At 39.6% G+C, this 19,979-nt stretch overlaps 2 protein-coding genes and 1 long non-coding RNA gene across 5 annotated transcripts in view; 1 reads left to right on the plus strand and 2 right to left on the minus strand.

The window, feature by feature from the left end:
• Positions 1-11,195: 11,195 nt before the first annotated feature.
• LOC116671620 (60S ribosomal protein L19) lies at positions 11,196-13,886 on the minus strand. 2 transcript variants are annotated; one of them, XM_032502963.1, is made up of 6 exons: positions 13,665-13,886; positions 12,421-12,518; positions 12,199-12,321; positions 11,810-11,930; positions 11,576-11,686; positions 11,196-11,387 (listed from the first exon to the last, which is right to left on the minus strand). In XM_032502963.1, the coding sequence occupies exons 1-6, from the start codon at positions 13,667-13,669 to the stop codon at positions 11,261-11,263; spliced, it is 585 nt and encodes a 194-aa protein (XP_032358854.1). In that variant the 5' UTR covers positions 13,670-13,886; the 3' UTR covers positions 11,196-11,260. The 2 variants fall into 2 exon arrangements, with proteins under 2 accessions (XP_032358854.1, XP_032358852.1); XM_032502961.1 differs by having other exon boundaries at positions 12,421-12,527; positions 13,665-13,883.
• Positions 13,887-15,263: 1,377 nt separating this feature from the next.
• The window catches only part of gpam (glycerol-3-phosphate acyltransferase, mitochondrial), a 17,706-nt gene continuing 12,990 nt past the window's right edge, over positions 15,264-19,979 (plus strand). Inside the window, exons 1-3 of one of the 2 annotated variants that reach the window (XM_032502191.1) lie at positions 15,264-15,535; positions 18,782-18,918; positions 19,044-19,163. In XM_032502191.1, coding sequence (XP_032358082.1) covers positions 18,835-18,918; positions 19,044-19,163 — 204 coding nt within the window. In that variant the 5' untranslated portion in view covers positions 15,264-15,535; positions 18,782-18,834. Of the gene's footprint in view, positions 15,536-18,781; positions 18,919-19,028; positions 19,164-19,979 lie in introns of both variants that reach the window. The other variant, XM_032502190.1, reaches the window with a different exon arrangement.
• The window catches only part of LOC116671177 (uncharacterized), a 10,957-nt gene continuing 8,106 nt past the window's right edge, over positions 17,129-19,979 (minus strand). The window contains exon 4 of the long non-coding RNA XR_004327217.1: positions 17,129-17,289. This is a non-coding gene — a long non-coding RNA (uncharacterized LOC116671177). The remainder of the gene's footprint in view (positions 17,290-19,979) is intronic.

Below are 19,979 nucleotides of genomic sequence, written 5' to 3' on the forward strand. Positions count from 1 at the left end.
CTTTCACCACTGGAATTACTCTAAAGCCAATTGTAGAAGTATTTAAATAATTGATTGTACTTAAAGGAACACTAGAGAATTTTTTGAACCTTAAAACCGTTTGGGTGGTTCATCATCTCGTTACAGGGTGACTGGCACTTCTGCATTAGCTTTGCGGCTCTCTACCAGCTATAACTGCACTATGTAAGTTTGCCAGATCGGGGAGCGGAGTCATAATGGGATAATTCTGCCTCCAACCTGTAGGGGGACCAAAGCAGGAAAAGTTCCCTAGTGTTGTATTGCTTTAAGTAAAAGCAATACAACACCAACAAATTACCACTGTATTAAACATACATTGCTAAAATTACTCTTGTGTGGGCACATCCTGTGAGACTTGAGGCTGGATTAGTAACAAGTCGTTTTTTCTTCTGCGTCCATCACTACTTCCATATTTTTGACCCCAGTCAAAACGGTCCATCCCTCATGTGGTTAAATCTGTCCAGTCCAGGCCCAGCCTTGATTGACACTAATCAGATTGTGACCCTGTCATGCACACTTCTTCCTGAGTTGATGTGATAAATTACCGGAGGATTGGGCGTCCTTATTTCACTATTCCTATTTGAAATAGAGAAGACAGCAAGACAAGGTTGTGATCTGATTTGCCTGGGGGGCATTTGCATACAGAAGTTCCAAAGTTGCATTGTCTCTTGTGGGGCAGTCAATGTATTGTTGAGAGTCCAGGAAGAATTTATCCAGAGAAACATGATTAAATCCCCAGTGATAACGATGAAGGCATAGGCCTGCTGCGTCTGGAGTCGTGAAACCGTGGTGTGAATGACGTCAGCAGCTGCCTCAGCATCAGCAGATGGTGGAATGTAGACAGCCATCACTAAGGTGGACAAACTCCCCAGGTAAATAGTGAGAACGAAACCCACACAACAGTTCAATGTCCAGGCTACAGAAACGTTCTTTCACATTCACATGTCCGGGATTGCACCTTTTCACAAGATTAAGAGTCCACAGACATGCGGACTCTGTGAGGCTGTACTTAGTCACAGTGGTGCTTTGAGCTCAATGCCAGCATGGCATGCTGATGCAGGTATAATGTTTAGAATGCAAGCATCTAATTGGCACCAAACACAAAGGCAATGCCACTCATGTTGCAGGAATTTGGTCATAAACCAGTAGCATTGGACATGTTTTTTACCTGATGGTGGCATGCAAAGTCAAGTGGTTGCTAAACTTCATCCAAGGTGGAAATGGATGTCCGGGCAAAGTTCATGTTGTGTTTTTTGTGTCAATTCAGGCATCAAATAGTTGTTGAGATGTTAGTGGTGGACAAGCTGACAGAGAGCAACATTGCTATCCTCATAGCCGCTAGCATGGCTAAAAACACTATAAAGAATAAATGGTCCTTTTTTTTTCATCCACCCACTTTTGCCTGCTATGTACTAAAATGTACTAATTTAATGCTGAAAGACTGCACTTTAACCTCATATTTAATGAGTAATTTCACACCTAAATTCATAAGCTTTTAAATCCAAACAGAAAATGTCCCCCTTCATGGCTACAGAAGAACTCTGAGGTCTTTCATGTGACTTGACAGTGCAGAGCCTGGGAAGACTTATTGTTCTTAATGACTATAAATAATAAGATTAACTCCCAATAACATTAATTGGAAACGGGGGAGCTTCTGGCAGGCCATAGACTAAGCTGGCAAAGAGAGTGTTGTGTGTCCATGTGTGTGTGTACAGTGTGTGTCCCTGTTGGGGTGTGAGGAACATTTCTCAAATCATGACCCAGTTATGTTATCAAATTGGATCAAATGTGATTTTCGGCTCTGTAGAGAGAGAGAGAGAGAGAGAGAGAGACAGACGTGTGCTACTGGCAGTACATCAAGCTACTCTTACATTTCATAAAATTGCTGACTTTGGTGCCCAAGATGGCATGGTGCACTCAACTTACTGTACCACACTCTCTCTCTCTTTCGCAAAAATGAGCAGAGGAGGTTGAAATCCCTTGAAAACAGGCAGCAATGAGCAGAGAATATGAGCGTGTCTGTCTTCCCATCTGAAAATCATTTTCACTCTCCTTTCATGCGACATCCATCAACATCACGACAAGACATTAAAGTGTTTAGTTTGGGGCAACAAATCCTAACCAAGTGTATCAAAGAGGCTGGTCCTGTGCGTATCATGCCCGCTCCATAAAGTTAAGTCAAATGGTTCATTAAATGTGTGATTTGTCACACAATCATCTCCTGTCCTATAATGTTCTCACTCAGTTCTTTGCATCTTGTAGAGCTGAGAAACCGCTGCTGGACAGACTCGCAGTAGGGGTGATGATTGCAGCGCAAGGGCGTTAGCCATGAGCAGGAATATGACAACAAGGCAAATTGTGGAAGAAAATCCGTGCTCAAAATAGCACTTGATTATATAGCCGGGCAGAAGGATGAGGATAGCACTGTCAGAGGGAAATAAAGCTTTCTGGGGCTTGGCAGACGCAAAGAAAAGCACCTTAAAGTCCCCTTCCTCAAACACAGGCAAATAAAAATAATCTCCTATCCCGCACTTCCTCTTACTGTCTGTTTAATTCAGTGTATGTGAGAGGATATTACGCACAAATCTATACAAGGTTTGAAATATGAAAATCTTGCTTCAGTTTACGTAATACACACTGTCATATCATACTTTGTGGACGCTCATTGGAATCTTAGTAAATGCTGTTCTGTCAGTTGGCTCTTACTGAACCTTAACTAACCCTGCATTCCAATTCCCATAATACTATACTATGTACCGCTTACTATGCTAAAATACCAGGATGTCCTACTGCATCCGGTCGGATTTTTCAGTATGCAAGCCAGCATGCTTTTATACAGTGCTGCTCATGAGTATAGGAACCCCTGCTTAAGTTGACTTAACAGAGAAATTAAAAAAATCATCTTTTGGAAATTGGTCTTATTGGCTTAATTAAAAAATGTGGAAAAATCAAACCTTTAAGGACACCAGTTCTCTTTGTGTGTTAATAATGTATCATAAATAAACAAATGTTCCTCTTTAAAATACAGGGGGCATGAGTATAGATAAAATAGCCCACATCATCACACAGCCTTCACCATACCTAGAGATTGGCATGGTTTTATTTCAGTTAACCTAACAGCTGGTTTGATTTGCATTGAGAGATGATTTCATGGAAAGTTCCCCATGCCCATCTCTAGTTATGTGATTATTTGGGGATATTTTAATTCCAAAGGCCAAGGGAACTTTATCAGGATGCATAGTAGCCTGGATCCATGAAATAACTGGCCTTTAATAATAAAAATGTGCCTGCCTCAATGGAAATTTAACATAGGAGTGTCCATACTCATGCCCCCTGTATTTTAAGGAAAAACATTTATTTATTTATGAGACATTATTCATTCACAAAAATTGGTGTCCTTAAAAGGTAGGATTTTTCCTATTGTTTTAATAAGGCAATTAGATCAATTTCCAAAAGATAATTTTTTTTTTGTCAAATTAAGCAGGGGTTCCTATACTCATGAGCAGGACTGTAGCTATTTGGACCCACAATCCTTTGCACAGCATACATGAGCAAGAGGATCAAAGTTTTATGCACATTTTTATGAAGAATTAGTATGTCCCAAATGTATGCATAAGAAAAAAGTATGCAATTTGGAACTTATTCCCTCCCTCCAGCTAAGTTCCACTTCCCTAAACCCATTTCCACTCTCTACCTGTCCACCCGATGTCCTCAGTCTTCCACCTGCTCCACTCCCTTATCCCCCTGATCATCTGTTTCCACTTTCCTTCGTCAGCCCTATTTCCACTCATTCGCTGTCAGAACATTACAGTTGCAAACTTTCCTGTCTTGTGTTTTTGCTTTTGAGCTTCTGTTACCTGAACCCTGACCTGGACCTGCCGAAATGGAAGGGACGTATCTGTGACGCGATGTTCAGCTTTGGCTTTAACTAGCTGTGATCACACTCTGATTTTAAATTGACAACACTCTGAACCTAAGAAAAAGTAATTTTTTCCCTTCCGAGTCTTATGTTGTCTTCATCGTGTTCCATCCATTCTTCCAGACCCCTGGCCAATTGGACCATTAAAAATGAAGAAGGTACGAGGAGATGGCATGTTTAATGCATGGTCTCATCTCCTGCCTCGAAGCCTTACCTCCGCTTTCTCAGGATGCCGCTTGCACAAACACACTCTCAGTGACAGACCACGTGGCGGGATCCAGAGGTAAGAGACAGGACACTGAGTTCCAGGACTTCAAGTCTTAATGGTGAAAAGTCAGCGCATATCCTCTGAGTTGATCTTACAGGTTGAGTAGGACGGAAAAAATAGACCCCGGGGTTGACACATGAAATGTCTTTGAAGCATGTTACACTGGGAATGGTAGATTTAAATAATGGCGTATGCTTCTTTGCTTCTGTAGAATGAGTATTTTGGGGGAGGCCCAGGGTGATTTACTGTTTATTCTCACACAGTGAAAAGAGATCAAGAGAGTTTTATTTATGAGGATAGATCAGCTTCAAACCATCGTCCCCTGAACAGTTTCCAAAATAATCTATCATGAAAAAGCATTGTCTTATAGATAAAATATTGATAAGAAAGCTGACATAAGCTAACAGCATTCATCCCACAAATTAGTGTCCAATCAAAGAAATGGAAACTTATGGAAATGGAAGTTGCTATTGTCAAATGTATATTTTTGATTATTTAAAGTAGGCTGCTACTATTGGTTTGTAGCTATCATAAACTGAGTAAACGTCTACCCAGGACTACGGCCTGCATGCCAGGTGGCTGTGTCATGGGTTATCACAGATGTTTTCTCAGAATTAAGCCCATAACACCTCATGAAAACACAACACTAAGTTCCAGTCTTGCAGATCCAGCCCACCTCCACATCTGTTCTCTGTGCTTTCACTCCCCAGCTCCTCACTTCAACAGGATTAAACTCTGCAGCACTTCACCAGCACCCAACATACCCCTTCATCCCTACTGACCACTTCTGTTTTTCCTCTCCATCTTTAACTTTTCACCATTATGTAGCTTTGATTTTATTGTTGGTCAAGCAGCACAAGGTGATGAGGATGTGGCTCTCGGCTGGAGAGGAGTGCTTTTAATATGTACGTTTCCCAGCTTGCTTTTATCCAAAACAAGAAGGTTTGAAATGGTTAGTCTGCTTAGTTCATGTTTGTTAATGACTGCAGGACCTCCGGGGATTTATCTCCACACTAAGCTGCTAATTTTCATTAGTAACACAGTCTAAATACAGTTTCTATCTCCCTAATCCTTGGGTAAACACCCACTTTTTGACAAATAAGTGTCCTGGTTTCCTAGTTACTTAACAGCTTTAATTGCACATTTACTCCATCTGGCAAACAATACTGTACCTCCCTCTGAGGACGATGTACTGTCGCATAAAGCCAACACAATCATGATTGTGAGGACTTTTTATGTATGCTGTCCTACAAAAGCAGAGTATACTGCAGACATCTCAACGCGGCAAGGAAAACGCGGTCGCTACAAAAGTGTTCTGTTAGGAAAAAGTGGGTAGCTTACATTTATGTTTAGCTAAGGCTAGTTGTGGTTATTTCACCAGCTGGCGCCAACTTTGGTCTTACCTCTTGCTATTTTATCAGAAGTTACACTTGTAAGGCATAATAATCTTTTATATGATAGAACAAGGGTCAAAAAGTCTGATCATTGTCCTCAACCAATGTGTTTGGCTTTCTAGGGCACCATACAGGTGGAACTGAAGACTAAGTAGGTCTTTGCTCTCAGATCAAGTCCTCTTTACGCCTCACCTCCCCAACCTCAGCCCTCGCTGCCCTTAAATGGTTTCCCAATCCAGCATGCTCTAAAATCTTGAAAGCAAACTTCAAAATCCATTAAGTCGCTAAGAAAAGGATTTGAAATCCACTGAATAGGTTTTGCGCTCCCTCACCCCTCGGCTCATATTACGGTGCATTTGTGGATCTGAAGATATACATTTTTTAACGTTTACTCTGACTCAGCTCTTTTCTCTGCCAATGTATAAATATATGCAGACACACTATTACACTATACCAGCAGTCTATTGTTTTTCTCATGATGGGCTCAATTCAGTCGAGCCCTCAATTTAGTCATATTCCCACAAAGGACCCTCGTAAATATCCTTTCCTGGTACGAAGACGAGAGGCTAAACTAATCTATTCAATTTGAAGTGTGTCACAGACTTCGGGGTTTCTGCCTTCAAGGCACAGGGATTAGAGGATAATGGCTGTTCTGTTTTGCTAAAGAAGCTTTACTTGCTATCAGTTGAAGCTACTTTTTTTTCCTACTCACCGCGCAAGTCAACAACTCTGATATGACAAATGGAAAGATGAAAAAGGCAGGAATATTCAGCATACTGAAGAATCAGCAAGACAGAGAAAGAGTTAGTTATGAGTCTCGCCTTGCTTGGGATGTTTCTGGGAAAGCGCAAGCTTTTGAGAAACAGGGTAGAGGAGGACAGGAAGCAGAAGAGTAGAACGATGAAGAAACAATTTTCTATTCCCTTTTGTGATATTTATATGGAACACAGTGGTGAAACTGTCTGCACTGCATGAAGTGGAATTACAAAATGTGACCTGATTTAAAGGACACATGCATGTATATATGTAATAGAATCAAACACTAATAATTGTTTAATTCCCTCTGCATTTTTCAACCAAACACTGTATACTGTAGATTTTGCACGCCTCTTGCCAAGAGTGAGATAATTAATCATCATCTGATCATACAGCAGAAAGCAGATTTATTTAGCATTTGAATCTGTTGTTGATGAATGTGCATAGATGACTCATTTAATATTAAATGAAGCATTTAGTTTCCTGCTGTATCTGCCACTGACAATAGCTGTATTTATTAATTTTGGTTGGTTTGTTGTTAAGCTCTGTCTCCTCTTACTGTAAACTGTGGAAGCACATTTCCAAATCATAACTGACATCTGTATTTAAACCACTTTAACAGCCTTTTTAGCAGTGAAATTCCAATGTTAAATGAGACCCCTGAGCAGAGGCAGAGGGCGGAGGGCTACACAGCAAAGCAACAATATCTTGCAAACCAGCAGTGTGCGTTTAAGAAAATCAAAGAATATTGTTCCATCGATCAAATGTGGTTACTAGTGATCTGCTCTTGTTTGGATTTTACTTGACTTGGCTTGTAACCGTGCAGGAATTCAGAATATTGTACCCATCATAGCAATTATGTAGTTGTGTCAACATCTAACGTGATTTCCTTGATTTTCGCTCCGAGCAGTGTCTGGGTGTGACACGTGTAAAAGTGTGAGACCTGATATTAAGACGACAGGCTGCGGCGTTTATCATGGACATATCTGATCTGACAGCACTGGCTGGCCGATAGATCGTTGATCCATATCATTGAGCATTATTAATCCCTCTTTCAATCATCTCTTGGAAGAGACAAAAATGTAAGAGATAAACAAACCTTGTGAATTGTTCCCGTGCTTTATGGTGGTATTAAATATCTCCATATATAAAGCAAAGCAATTAAAGGTGATGGAGGTAGGATTGTGAAGACTTAGCCGAAAAATTTAACGTTGACGTCTTCTCAGTCCCCCCCTTTCTTCTAAAGCTCAAAACAGTACCTTAAACCCCTGAATGAATACGTGTGCATGAGCAGTGACCTGATTGGTGCATCTGAAAAGGGAGCCGTGGATTTTTTGTAAATCGCACTACAGGCTGTGTAGGGTCAGTTTCAGCAAATGTGACAGAAAGCTAGTTTTATAAGTCTTACCTACTGCAGCTTTAAGTAACAGAGGTGAGAAAAGAGAAGAGAAAATAGTATTGGCAAAAGTGTAGTAGGGATGAGGTTAATGACATATTATAGGCAGGAGACTGTGTTGCCAGGTTAAGATTACGGCTCCCATGCACATTAAACTTGACATTTATCAATTTGTTCTCCAAGATCCCTGTGGTTCCACAAAGGTCTCCTAATACCTGATGATGGCCAACGGTTCATTAAACCACCAAGTAGAGAGACAGCCCAACACTCAATGCAAAGGAAGTCATCTAACTGTCAAGTGCAGGGTAATGCTTTTAGATGTTAGATAACTGTTTTCATATTTGAAAAAAAATCTCCACATCTCGATTGCTATTGAAGATCTCCTGAACTCTTGAGTGTTCTCCATTTGTTTTGCCTGGGTTGAAGGCCAACTGTAATAAAGAGCGCTGCTTCGTTTCATCTCATATCCCTCTCCTTATCTAATCCCATTAAGACTCACGCTTCAGGAAATAGGAGTGCCTCCTGGTAATGAAGAAAAAACATTAACGCAGCCACAAAATGGCCTTGCTGCACAAAACCTGCTTTCTCCTTCAGCAATCCTTATGACATCTCTCTGGAGATCTCACATTTATTTAAATGGATTGTTATGTCTTTCTTTATATAGCAGTTCCATTTAGAATTGATGGTTACATTTAAATGGCATTTTATTCAAAGCATGTTAAGCCACTGTAATTAGCCCATGCATTATGCTGTGTAAACTTTAATTCCAGCTCCACATGGCCTTTGAAACCCCAATTTTAAATGTAAGTGAATATTCTTCACTTCCAGCCTATAAAGCTTGGGTGTCCTATTGAATATGCATGATGGTGTATGAGCTGCAAAGAGAAGCTACTACAGCCCAGACTTAAACTGGAAAAAACACCTGCCAGTGAACCGGAAGTCAACTCTAAAGGGCAAGTTGTGAGAGAAAATGAAGGAGGTTCTAAAACGCCGTGTGAGTTGTGTCTTTCTACATTCCTGACTATAGTATGGCATATGCACTAACAGCAAACAGTATCCCCCTAACTGTCTTACCAAGATCCACAGACAGACACACAGCAGCCTGTCTGTCCTGGTTAGCGACAGCTGCATCTGCAAACACTTCAGTCACACCTTCTCTAGGAAGCACGCAAGAAGGAATCCTTCAAGCCCTAAGCAAGAAGTGAAAATGACTTGATGACTGGAACGTCAGCAGCTGAGGTTTAATGTGGCTGACAGTGGTTGTAAGCTGGAGCGTGGCCAGTGTTTGTGTGTACTTGTTTGTGACATTGTTACTTGCCACCAGGAAAAGCAAAGCAGAGAAGATAATTTATAGAATTGAATTTATAGATTTAAGAAATCACGTATTAACAGCTACATATTGTATTAATAAAACTTAGGTACATATGTGGGTGCATCTGTATGTCAGTAATAGACAAGAAGTCAATTATCCACACTGAGGATTCAAAGTTCGCTGGGTTCTTCACCTCTCTCTGAGGTTTTGCACTCATGTCAACTGCAATCAACACAAGCTGAATTCTAAGTGACCGTTACCAAATGATTGCTCACGCAGTTGGTTATACATTGATAAGTCATGGATGAAATGCAACACTGGCACACACATTAATACTGGCAACCGAGGACACAAACACAGGCAGAGAAAGACCTACAATGTGTGTGTTTAGGTATTTGAAGAAAACATTTGTACAATTTCTGTTTGACACACACAATTGTGTAAGACATCATGCCTAAACAACGATGGGCAGATGCTGGAGTAGTCTACGTTCAATCAACTGTATAAATACTGTAACCAACTAAGAGTATGTAGTACAAATACAGAATAGACCAATATGCAGTACTTTAAGTTTGTACCAAAATAATTGGCCATGGGGTGCATCAGGGGCTTCACTGACAATTAAGGTTTTGTTATGGGATTGCTCCCCATAATTTAGTGGATCTTTTGTGCAGTAACATTGTTGTAATGCTGCTTACACCCATCTACAACACCACCCCTCCCTGTCGGCAGAGTGGGCACACCCAGGACACTCCCAGCATTAATAGACCCTGCTTTTGGGTCCATGTTTAATTAAAATAGTGGTTGATGGGTAGAAAGTGCAGGTCAAAAATAAAATGAGTATAAATAAACCATATTTATAAATTTGACGTCCTCGCCTGAGCAAGGCAGTAACCATTTTTTATATATTTTTTTTATTTATATACAGTATACAGTATATACACATTTTTGAAAGTGCTTTATAAAAAATGCATTTCAGAGTGGCAAAATTGTTGCTATTAATGCCTTGTATTACATACAGAAGCTTAATATTGAGCAAGATGAACGACAACTAAGGTTTTTCTGTGGCTGGACAATGGTCAGAATCAAATCTTTGGAAATCAATACAACATAAATGATAAATCACTTTTTTCTTATAATTTGTTGCCCAGAAACTGCCTGCCGTGTGGTTATAGAAAACAAAAATGTGAGTGAATACTGTCCATGAAACGAATGAAGCATCTGAAATGATTGTCAAAATAGATTAGAGCCAATATTCATATTCATCTTTAAGTGTTTAACATCTGGATGACTGAAATGAATGTACAGTTGACATCTGATGTTTCGGTACAACTTGATAGTGGTGCTCTGCTGCCATCTGCTGGACTGTTGAGAACACCAACAAGAATGAAATATAGTATTTCATAGCCATATGAACATTACTGTGCTAGCCTTTATTTCTTAAATAAATGTGCTGAAATATCCAACCAGAATAGATTACAATTTTTTTAAAGACATCTCATTCAGATATAATTTATGATCAACTGATTCTCAAAATAACTGACGTTCTAGAATGTTTTATAACAAAAGCAGTCTCACAGAAGTTGTTGCTTAGAGGTGAGATCACTACTAGGCCTGCACGATTGGTATAAAATCCTGATCTCAATTCACCCCGTTCACGATTTAACTTTTAAATAATTGATTTAATGAAAAATAAAAAGATTTAATGACTGATTCTAATTTAATTTTACGAGCCGGCTACATCAAACGCTATTACTTTCTTTGAATTTTAAACAGACTGTTTAAAATAGGTTTTAAAGCTCTCCCTTCTCTTCATTGAAGCCTCTATGTTTACGGCTTGTGGTGATGCACAATGTGCTATAGGTGCCAAAATAAATCGGTTTGAAACTGCCAATTTGTTTTTCCATGTCATGGTTCATGTGTGCAATAAATATTACACTTTAAGAGAAAAAATAAATTAAAAAAAATCAATTCTAAGCTAAATCATGATTTTTTTTTTTTTTCCCTGAATCATGCAGGCCTAATCACTACGCTGCAGGATTGACAGCCACAGCAGTGCTCCTGTACAGTACCTTGTGTCCCCTCATGAATCGTTTAACACCAAGACAGACAGAGAGACAACCAAATAATGACTCATTTATCCAAATTTATTAGCAAGAAAAATGGGATTCTAACAAGAAAAGCTTTCAGTTTAGATTCACTTCTTTGCAGTTTCCTCCTCCTTTGACAAGGTCTTGATCATCTCTTCTTTCTTGGCCAACAGACGCTCTTCTCTGCGTTTGCGGGCTTCCTTTGTCTTGGAGCGGCGAGCCTCAGCCTGGTCACTGGGTGGGTAAAGGGAGGTGGAGACGGAAGAAAATTATTTTCACAGCAACACTGAGCTAATGGGGAATAAAAGTGTCCTTATACTTGGACACTTCCAGAAATAAAAAAAGCTAAGTTATTTAGTTCTGGCAGGCAAATCATTCACATATTCCAAACAAGAACAAAACAATAAAAAAGAGCAACTTACGATAGCAGCTTCTTGCGAGCCTTATCTGCCTTCAGCTTGTGGATGTGCTCCATCAGGATGCGTTTGTTTTTAAAGACGTTTCCCTTGGCCCTCAGATAGAGACTGTGGTACCTGGAGGACACAGAAACAATACCTCAGTGTCTCAAAGCAAGATGCCTCCTCTTGAAATTGGAATTAAAACAGCACAGGTTTATTCACCATTCATCAACACTGAGCTCTGAAATTCACACTTACATGTGCCTGTCAATTTTCTTGGACTCCCTGTAGCGACGAAGAAGTCGACGCAGGATTCTCATGCGCCGCATCCATGACAACTTCTCTGGCATACGAGCATTGGCTGTACCCTTTCTCTTACCTGAAATAATAAAAATGGCAGTGTGTCAAATAATGTTCATATCAAAACTACCAAACTTCTGCCATTTGCAGGCTTCAACACACAGTTTGATGTATTTTTCTGAAAAATTAACTGACATGCAAAAGTGATTACTTTCTATTTGTCCACTCAGCAACTACTAATACTCTAATTACATAATGCTAGCACAGGATTCATTGTAGAATCTGTGAAAGCAAATCAAAGTGCTGTGTTTTCACAAGACAAGGAAAGGAAAAGGGACATTACTCACCGTAACCCATGTGACGTCCCTTGCGGCGTGCCAATGTGTTCTTGCGGCAGCGAGCACGGGAATGAACCGTCACAGGCTTTCTGATGATCAGCCCATCCTTCACCAGTTTTCGGATCTGCTGGCCTGTGGCACAAACCCAACGCAATAAAGATTCTGGCTTTTTGGGGCCCGCACAACACAGATTTACAGAGAGAGCTCTTCAACGGAAAGTAAACAACTCACGAGAATTTGCGTTGGCAATCTCATTGGTCTCATTTGGGTCCAGCCACACCTTCTTCTTGCCACAGCGCAACACGCTGGACGCCAAGCGCTTCTGGAGCCTGAGCATGCTGGCATATTAGTTTTGCAGGACATGAGATGCATACAGTGCTATGGGGCCTATAAGATTATCTATGAATTTAAAATTTAATAAAAGGGGGATGTGTATTGTAGTAGTGACATTTTGAACTTCTTGCACAAAAGAATACTCAGCATTGAGGTTTCCTTGTCTTGACTGAAATGATCATCCACAGAGAAAGAATACCTTAATACAGTTTTCTATTTCAACTTAAGTGTTCATTTTATAGCTAAATACACTTTGTTACTGCAGTCTGAAAGCCAAAGTTAATGGAAAGTGAGCTTATTTAATTGGCACTTGTCAAGACATGGATTACAAATAACAGAACAGAAAGAAAAATAATCAAAACACAAAACAAAAGCATTCTCATAAGTCCCAATTCAAGGTATACCATCCGCGTAAATCTTTTTTGTTGAACGGCCAGTGCTTTCATTAAACACACGACTGTCTAAGTCAATTATGCCATGAATGTCAAGTACTGATTTAAGGTACCTGGGTAATTATGCTTACAAACATACCTGAGATTAACAGGTAATGCTCAACTACTACATATTTCCCTATATCTTCTAAACCAGTGAGTTTGTTTTTTTGTTTTGCCAGTCACAAGACCGAAACGGGCTCACTGGTTTATTAAAAAGGATCAGCTAGCAGTTAGACGCTCATCAGGTTGAAAGTGGAAATGACTGATAAATGTAAATCACAGGTGTGCAGTATTTATTTGTGGGAGACAGTCCCCTGGTGCTGAAAGTGCATGCCATTAAGAAATAACCCAAAAATAGTATTGCCATTGTATTTTAATTAACTGACTTTTTTGATCAGCTGGTTCGATTAACATTACCAAACACGCTAAATAACTAAATTATTGCCAGCTGATTCGCCGCTAAGGACCTGTGGTGTTTCATGACATGTTATGACATGTCTTGGTTAATTTAGCTCACTTAACGTTAGGCTAGCTAGCTCCCCAACACAGGCCATGCTACATGCATTCTGGCAGAAATAAGCGACTTCACTTAAAGCCGAACAGAGTTAAAGTCGCCCCTAGTGTCTTATATAACAAAGCTACAACCCTATAAATTGTTTGCTTAGAATAAAAACATATATTTAAATGTCAAACGTCTAGCTATCTTACCTCATGGTTGCTGCTAGCTTGGTAGAAAAAAACGTAATAGAACGCTTCAGTCCCTACCATTATAAACATCGCCATGGGTCACTCAATTGTGGCAGGATCAAGAAATCGTAAATAATAGCTACCAATTGGGTAGTGACAGAGCGTATTCAAATGTAGTTCTATACGGAAACATTTTATGTTGCATCAGTAGTTAATATTATGCCTTAAACGTAACTCTTGAGTATATTGATCTTCCCCCTACCCATCATACCACAGTGGTACGCTCCAATAATTGATATACCGTAATCGACCACTGAGTGACGCACCATGTCCATGTTTCAAGAACTTTGTTCTTTGTGTTGATGTCATTTGCTGTTTTATTTGAGTTATACAACTTGAAACATTTTAATTTGTTGTTTTTTTTAAATCAAATGAAGCCATATATTTTGAGTTTGTGAAATGATGTTCAGCTGCAGAATTATTGTGTGCATTTGTGAAACACTTTTGTGCGCACAGATATGCGAATCATAAACAAATGATTGTAGCTCCAGAATTATTTTGTGCATGTACAAAATAAATTATTTTTGAGAAGGAATATTTTCAACAATGAGGTTTCACAAAATCCGAGCAACGGACACCTATTTGTTTGTCTCCATGAAGTTAGAAGCACGAACTGTGACCCTGTTTTTGAGTCTTATCTAGAGCTGGAGTATCAGAATCAGAATCAGAATCAGAATCAGAATCAGAATCAGCTTTCTTTGCCAGGTATGAGGACCCATACGAGGAATTTTTCTTTGGAGCATCGTTACTCACACTGTGCTTACACACAGAACAACCAAAACAAAAATATACACACTAATATATACACACAGTATATGCATACTCTAAACAGAACAATATATATTGAAACCTTTGTCTCAAACACATACTAACACAGCTGTATGCCACATACATATATGCCATAAGTCACAAAGGAAAAATAGACAGCACTATTCAAGCAGTGTTGCAGCTGAAAAACCATAGTGGTCATATGGCACAGTGCTGCTGTAACTGCTTAATAAAAGACTCAAACTTCTAAATATTTTTTGACGTGGTTATTTAATCCCTTCACACTAATCTGGACGCATATATTTTTAAATTTTGAGTCATCACAGAGCCAGTACTTCAGAGGTCACCATATCAGTTTCTGCTGACTCCTTTATTGAGCAGTTACAGTGGGGTCAGACATTCTGACGGCTAGCTGCCAATTGTCAGATATGGTGACCTCTGAAGTACTGGCTCTGTGATGACTCAAAATATAAAACAAATAAATAAATAAATAAAAGAAATAACCCCCCAAAAAACATTTAGAAATGTGACTCATTTCAGAAAAAATGTACCTTAATATATTTTTATTTACTTTCAGATTTAACGTATGTCACTATGCCTGAGGTGGTTAATATGGTCACCGGCGGTTTACTCTTTCTCATTAGAAAAAAATAACAAAATCATGCAGCTTACACCCGTGACTGTTTTGTATTAATGTTTACGCCGATTGCGTAGACGCTCTTCTTCGCCCTGCATCGTCTAACGTGCACGGGGAGACGACGTGCAACAGCGCCCTCTGCGGTCACAGTTCCTGATGGGTCACAGCTTTTGGAATGCTGTGTGGAGTAGCCAGACCCTCCTCCGCTCCGCAGTGTGTGGATGGTCTGGATAAGCGAGGCTAAAATAACAGTGCTCCTGCCTCCTGTGACACATTTCGGTCTGTCAGAGCTGTGCCGTCTATTCTTCGGAGGAGAGTGGAGCTCTTGTGGGGAGACACAAGGGTACTAAAGAGCCCAACAACTGGTTGCAGTTTTGTCGACGAGTGTATTTTTTTAGATATGAGTCAGCGTCACAACATATTCAAGGTAAGGGAGATTTTGTTATCGCGAGCATGGCTAGCGAGCTAGTGCTAGCTAGATCGCCAACGAGTAACGGTACTAATGCCGCGCGTGTATTGTCATGGAAACAATAACGACATGGTAGACATATAAAATGATAGTAACATTAGCTCACACGACGCCGTTGAGGCATTCGTGAGTGGTGGAGGCTTAATCTCATTTGGGCCAATATTTTAGTGGTATAACCTGAAGTCCAGTTAACTTGACATTGAGTTCAATTCATGAGTTCACTGACTTGCTTCGGCAACATAAACGAATGTGATGTTAACTGCTTGCTCATGAACGCATCAGACATTAGACAAAATTGATTTCATTCAAGGTTTCGCGAGCCCTTACGCCATAACGTCAGGTTAGCATGAGGCTCGACAGCATGCAACACAATGTGCCGAGACGAAACTTGCACTGTGACAGAAACCGCACAGGCCATGGTTTAATTTTCCCTCGAACCTTCAAATAGACCAACTAAAGCCATTTACCAGGTATTATGAAGAGATTGCAGTGTATGCCAAACAAAGCGGCGTTATTTTGTAGCCAAACCAGACACCGGGCTGCCTGGTTCGTGCCATTGTTGTCTGCATCTTCACACTCCATCTGTCACAATGAGACCGCTCCTGTTTGACCTGCTTATTACAGACAGCTTGGAGCATGTGATACGGATTAACCCAGTCGCGTACAGTGTGTCTAAACAGGGACCTTTTTGTCATCTAAAACAGTGGTTCCCAAACCTTTTCACGTCAAGGACCCTCAAACGGACCACATAGACCATGAGACCCCATTTGATTTAGATTTGATTCCAGGGTCCCCCATCTGATAGTGTTTTTGTTTTTAAATGTTTTATTCCAAAAAATGTATGAAATCCTTGACCAAAATAGTCATACATTATGTCATTGTATTACTTATGGGTGGAATTATAGTGAAAATAAATTATTCCCCTTTAGCTGGGAACCCCTTGGAATCCCCATCAAGGACCCCTGAGTAGGGATGTAACGGTATGACCATATCACAATGTATCACGATTTTTTGGTATTATCGCGGTATTTTTAAAAGTGTGTTCAATGCCTTTAGCAGCAAATTTTTTCCTGCACGTTCTGCAGACAGAATAACTATCTTCAATCAGCTGTCCTTCGGCATTCTTATAATAGCCAATATAGGCCCATGCTTCAGGCTTAGTCCTCTTAGATGAGGGCTTTCATCTCCTACTTCCGCAATGATTCCAACCTCAAGAAATGCACGTTGTAGGCTACGCAGGAGACTCGGATGAAGCTGGGAAGGATTAAACACACTGTTTCCCCACTGTGTTAATCCACCGTGATAATCATGATATTTTAAATGAAAACGGTAATTGTTATCGTCAACATTTTTATTGTGGTTCACCGGTAATCATTACATCTCTACTCCTGGGGGTAATAGAAGAATGTGATCAGGTGGGAGATGGGCTGTCCCTACTGATAACAGATTTTAAAATGAATACTGGTATTTTTACAGTATAATTTGATAATTAGCAAATTTTGCTATTGCCATGTTTGTTTTTGTTGTGTGTTTCATCATTGTAAAGTTAGCAGTGTTGTAATGCAACAAAGTACTAATGCTTTGTTACTGTACATAAGTAGAATTTTCACGTATCTGTACTTAACTTTGTTATTTATATCACCGGAAACTTTTACTTTTACTCCACTACATTTCCTAAATAAAATGTTGACTTTTACTCCACTACATCTCCCCTAAGCGTCTTAGTTACTCGTTACTACAAAATAAAATCTGAAGAAATTTGTTACACTGGAGAAAAGGTTTATTGAAGCATTGCTCCTAGATTTAAAGTTAATGTACGCTCCATTCCTGTTTGTTGCAAAGTAAAAAAAACATAGGCCAAAACTAAAGCAGAAGAGATAGAAGCATAATGACTGATAGTGTCATGGACTACTATTTCTAGTCACTGTTCCATTATCTGTTATTGTGACTCTAACCACTTTTCATCACACCCCAACCGGCCCCGTCAGACACCGCCTACCAAGAGCCTGCGTCTGTCCCAGGTTTCTTCCTAAAATCAAACGTTTTTTTTTTTACTTCTAATACTTAAGTACATTTAATAAGTACAGTAAACATCAGATACTTTAAGTCTTTCACTTAATATTCTAAAAAAGTGACTTCTACCAAAGTAATTTTGCTTGCTGTTTTCGGTTATTTGTCTTTGTACTCACTCTCTTTGTAATTTTTCCTTGTTTCTCCAGGCTTTTGTACTCTACATGTACTGTTTTTTAATTCTTCAAATGAACAATTGCTGAAAAAACAGGCAGACTGCGACAATGTCAATGTTTTTCATTGTCTTTGTAGGTGTTTGGGGCCCAGACACTGCACACCTCCATTGTACTAAAAGGTTAACCAGACAGTAACCAATATAGTGCGGGACCAGTATGTGTTATGTGGTCAAAATGTTTTTTGTAGGGTTTTAATCTTAAAAACATCCTCATTATTATCAATCTATTATACAACATCTTAAACACAAAAGCATAAGAAAACATCTGCAAATAAAATTCAACATAACAAAGCTGCATTTAAGAGGAATAACTACCCATATTAGAAACATTTATTCCTGTTTTAATGCTTAAGAAATAGCCTCACCATATGTTATTCCTGATTTCGAACAATAATTAATAAGTACCTTTAATTGGCAATTGCTGTACTCCATATCTCTGCCATGTCTGTATTGCCCAAAACGGTAAAGGTGGCCTCTGACAAATCTACAAAAAGTTTCTTTGAAAGAGTGAAGGAATCTGTAACCTTCCTTGACATAACTCAGAAAATGTGGCCTAACTGGAGCAAACAGGTGTTAAGTCAAGTAATCTCATACTAGCAGGGAGATGCACAGTGAGGGAGTGGCCCACATTGTTTTAGCTAGATACATCTATGTTCTCTAGCTTTCCTGTTGAGGTGACACCTGGTACATGCTCAGTGCTTATGAGAGCAGAGGCAGATGTTGCAGCCTGTGGAGAGATGCATTACACCGCCATATCTTTGTATTAAAGGAATCTGAAGCAATCATATATTTTGCATTGAAGGGCTAGGCGGTGTAGTTCATCTTCAATTGTCTTATGGAAGGTAAATTACTTGGCAGTACTCTTGCTTATTAAATGAAAAAAATACACATTGCCAGGAGTGATGGCTGCATTGAAATTGTTTGAAATGTAACCTTGTGATATCCCCATGTCTTGCCAGCTTGCCAGCTAGTGGTGTGTGATCTGAAGGGAGCGGGAAGGACAGCAGAGAACATGGAGCTGTCAGATGGCTTCCTGCTGCAGGTCAACAATGGAGAGCAGTGGTGTAACCGCTGGAAACATCCCAACGATGACTCGGTAAGCCACAGATCCAGACCAACAATCTTGTTATGCCATTATACAGTAGGATCAGCATTACACTTATTAGTTGTCTTAGTTTTTCCTTTACCTTCAATGTGTTTTATGTGTCGATGTGTTTCAAGGACCGCAGCACCAGCCCCTCGGTGCTGCGCTGTGTTGCCAGCACATGGAAGGAGGGCCTGCTGAACAGAAAGAGGCCCTTTGTGGGCCGTTGCTGTCACTCCTGTACACCACAGAGCTGGGTAATGTTGCACCACAGCTAATTAACTCTTACATGAGTTCATTTCCTAGACTCAAGTCCGCTCCGGGGTATTTCTTTATCTAATGTAATTGTTTATGACTAAGGAGAAAATTATCAGTATGTAGAGTACCTTAGGGCTGGGCAATATGTTCAAAATATTCCATCCTGATAGAGATCATTTCATATCTCAATAACGATATATATCACACTATAGCAAGTCTTCTTGTAATTCAATAGTCTATAATAAATAACCACATGGTAAAGCCTATTTTTGTATACTCGTGTGAATGAAATACTTGACAAATGATAAGTACTGAGTGTTTTATTCATTTTATCAAGAACTTTAGTGTAAAATGATGCAAAGGCCAGAACGTAAAGCGCTGTCCGAATGACATTAACTTGTTGCTGTAATGCTGTTCGGTCACTGGATTTTTGACACTGCGATAAAAACGTTATAGAAAAAATAAATATAAATAATTATACAGTACATATCGTCATATTGCCCAGCCCTAGCGTATATAACCTGCCAAACTCACTTTGTTGTGGCTGTTTGAAGACACAGCAGTGGTAACAAAAAAATTAGTTTTGCATTAGCATCAAGCAAAGTGAGACCAGACTGACTTTGTGTAACTGTTAGGCCGGTCTAACACAGTATCTCTAGTTGAGACCTTGATAACTCCAGCTTGCTCATCTGGATTCCAGTCAAAGACAACAAAATAAAATACAATTTTCCTTTTATGTGTTTATTCCTCAAATGTACAAAGCCATTGCTGTCTCTAAAGCTCTGTAGTTGAAGTTTGTTGATGCTGTCATCTTC

Source organism: Etheostoma spectabile, chromosome 21 (genome assembly GCF_008692095.1).
Source record: "Etheostoma spectabile isolate EspeVRDwgs_2016 chromosome 21, UIUC_Espe_1.0, whole genome shotgun sequence".
Lineage (NCBI taxonomy): Eukaryota > Metazoa > Chordata > Actinopteri > Perciformes > Percidae > Etheostoma > Etheostoma spectabile.

Excerpts from the sequence above, each read along its gene's own strand:
- LOC116671620 (XM_032502961.1), bottom strand. Across the intron at positions 11,931-12,198 it reads GGGACGTCACATGGGTTACG|GTAAGAGAAAGGGTACAGCC; the intron begins GTGAGTAATGTC and ends TTATTATTTCAG. Across the intron at positions 11,388-11,575 it reads GCTCGCAAGAAGCTGCTATC|TGACCAGGCTGAGGCTCGCC; the intron begins GTAAGTTGCTCT and ends TTACCCACCCAG.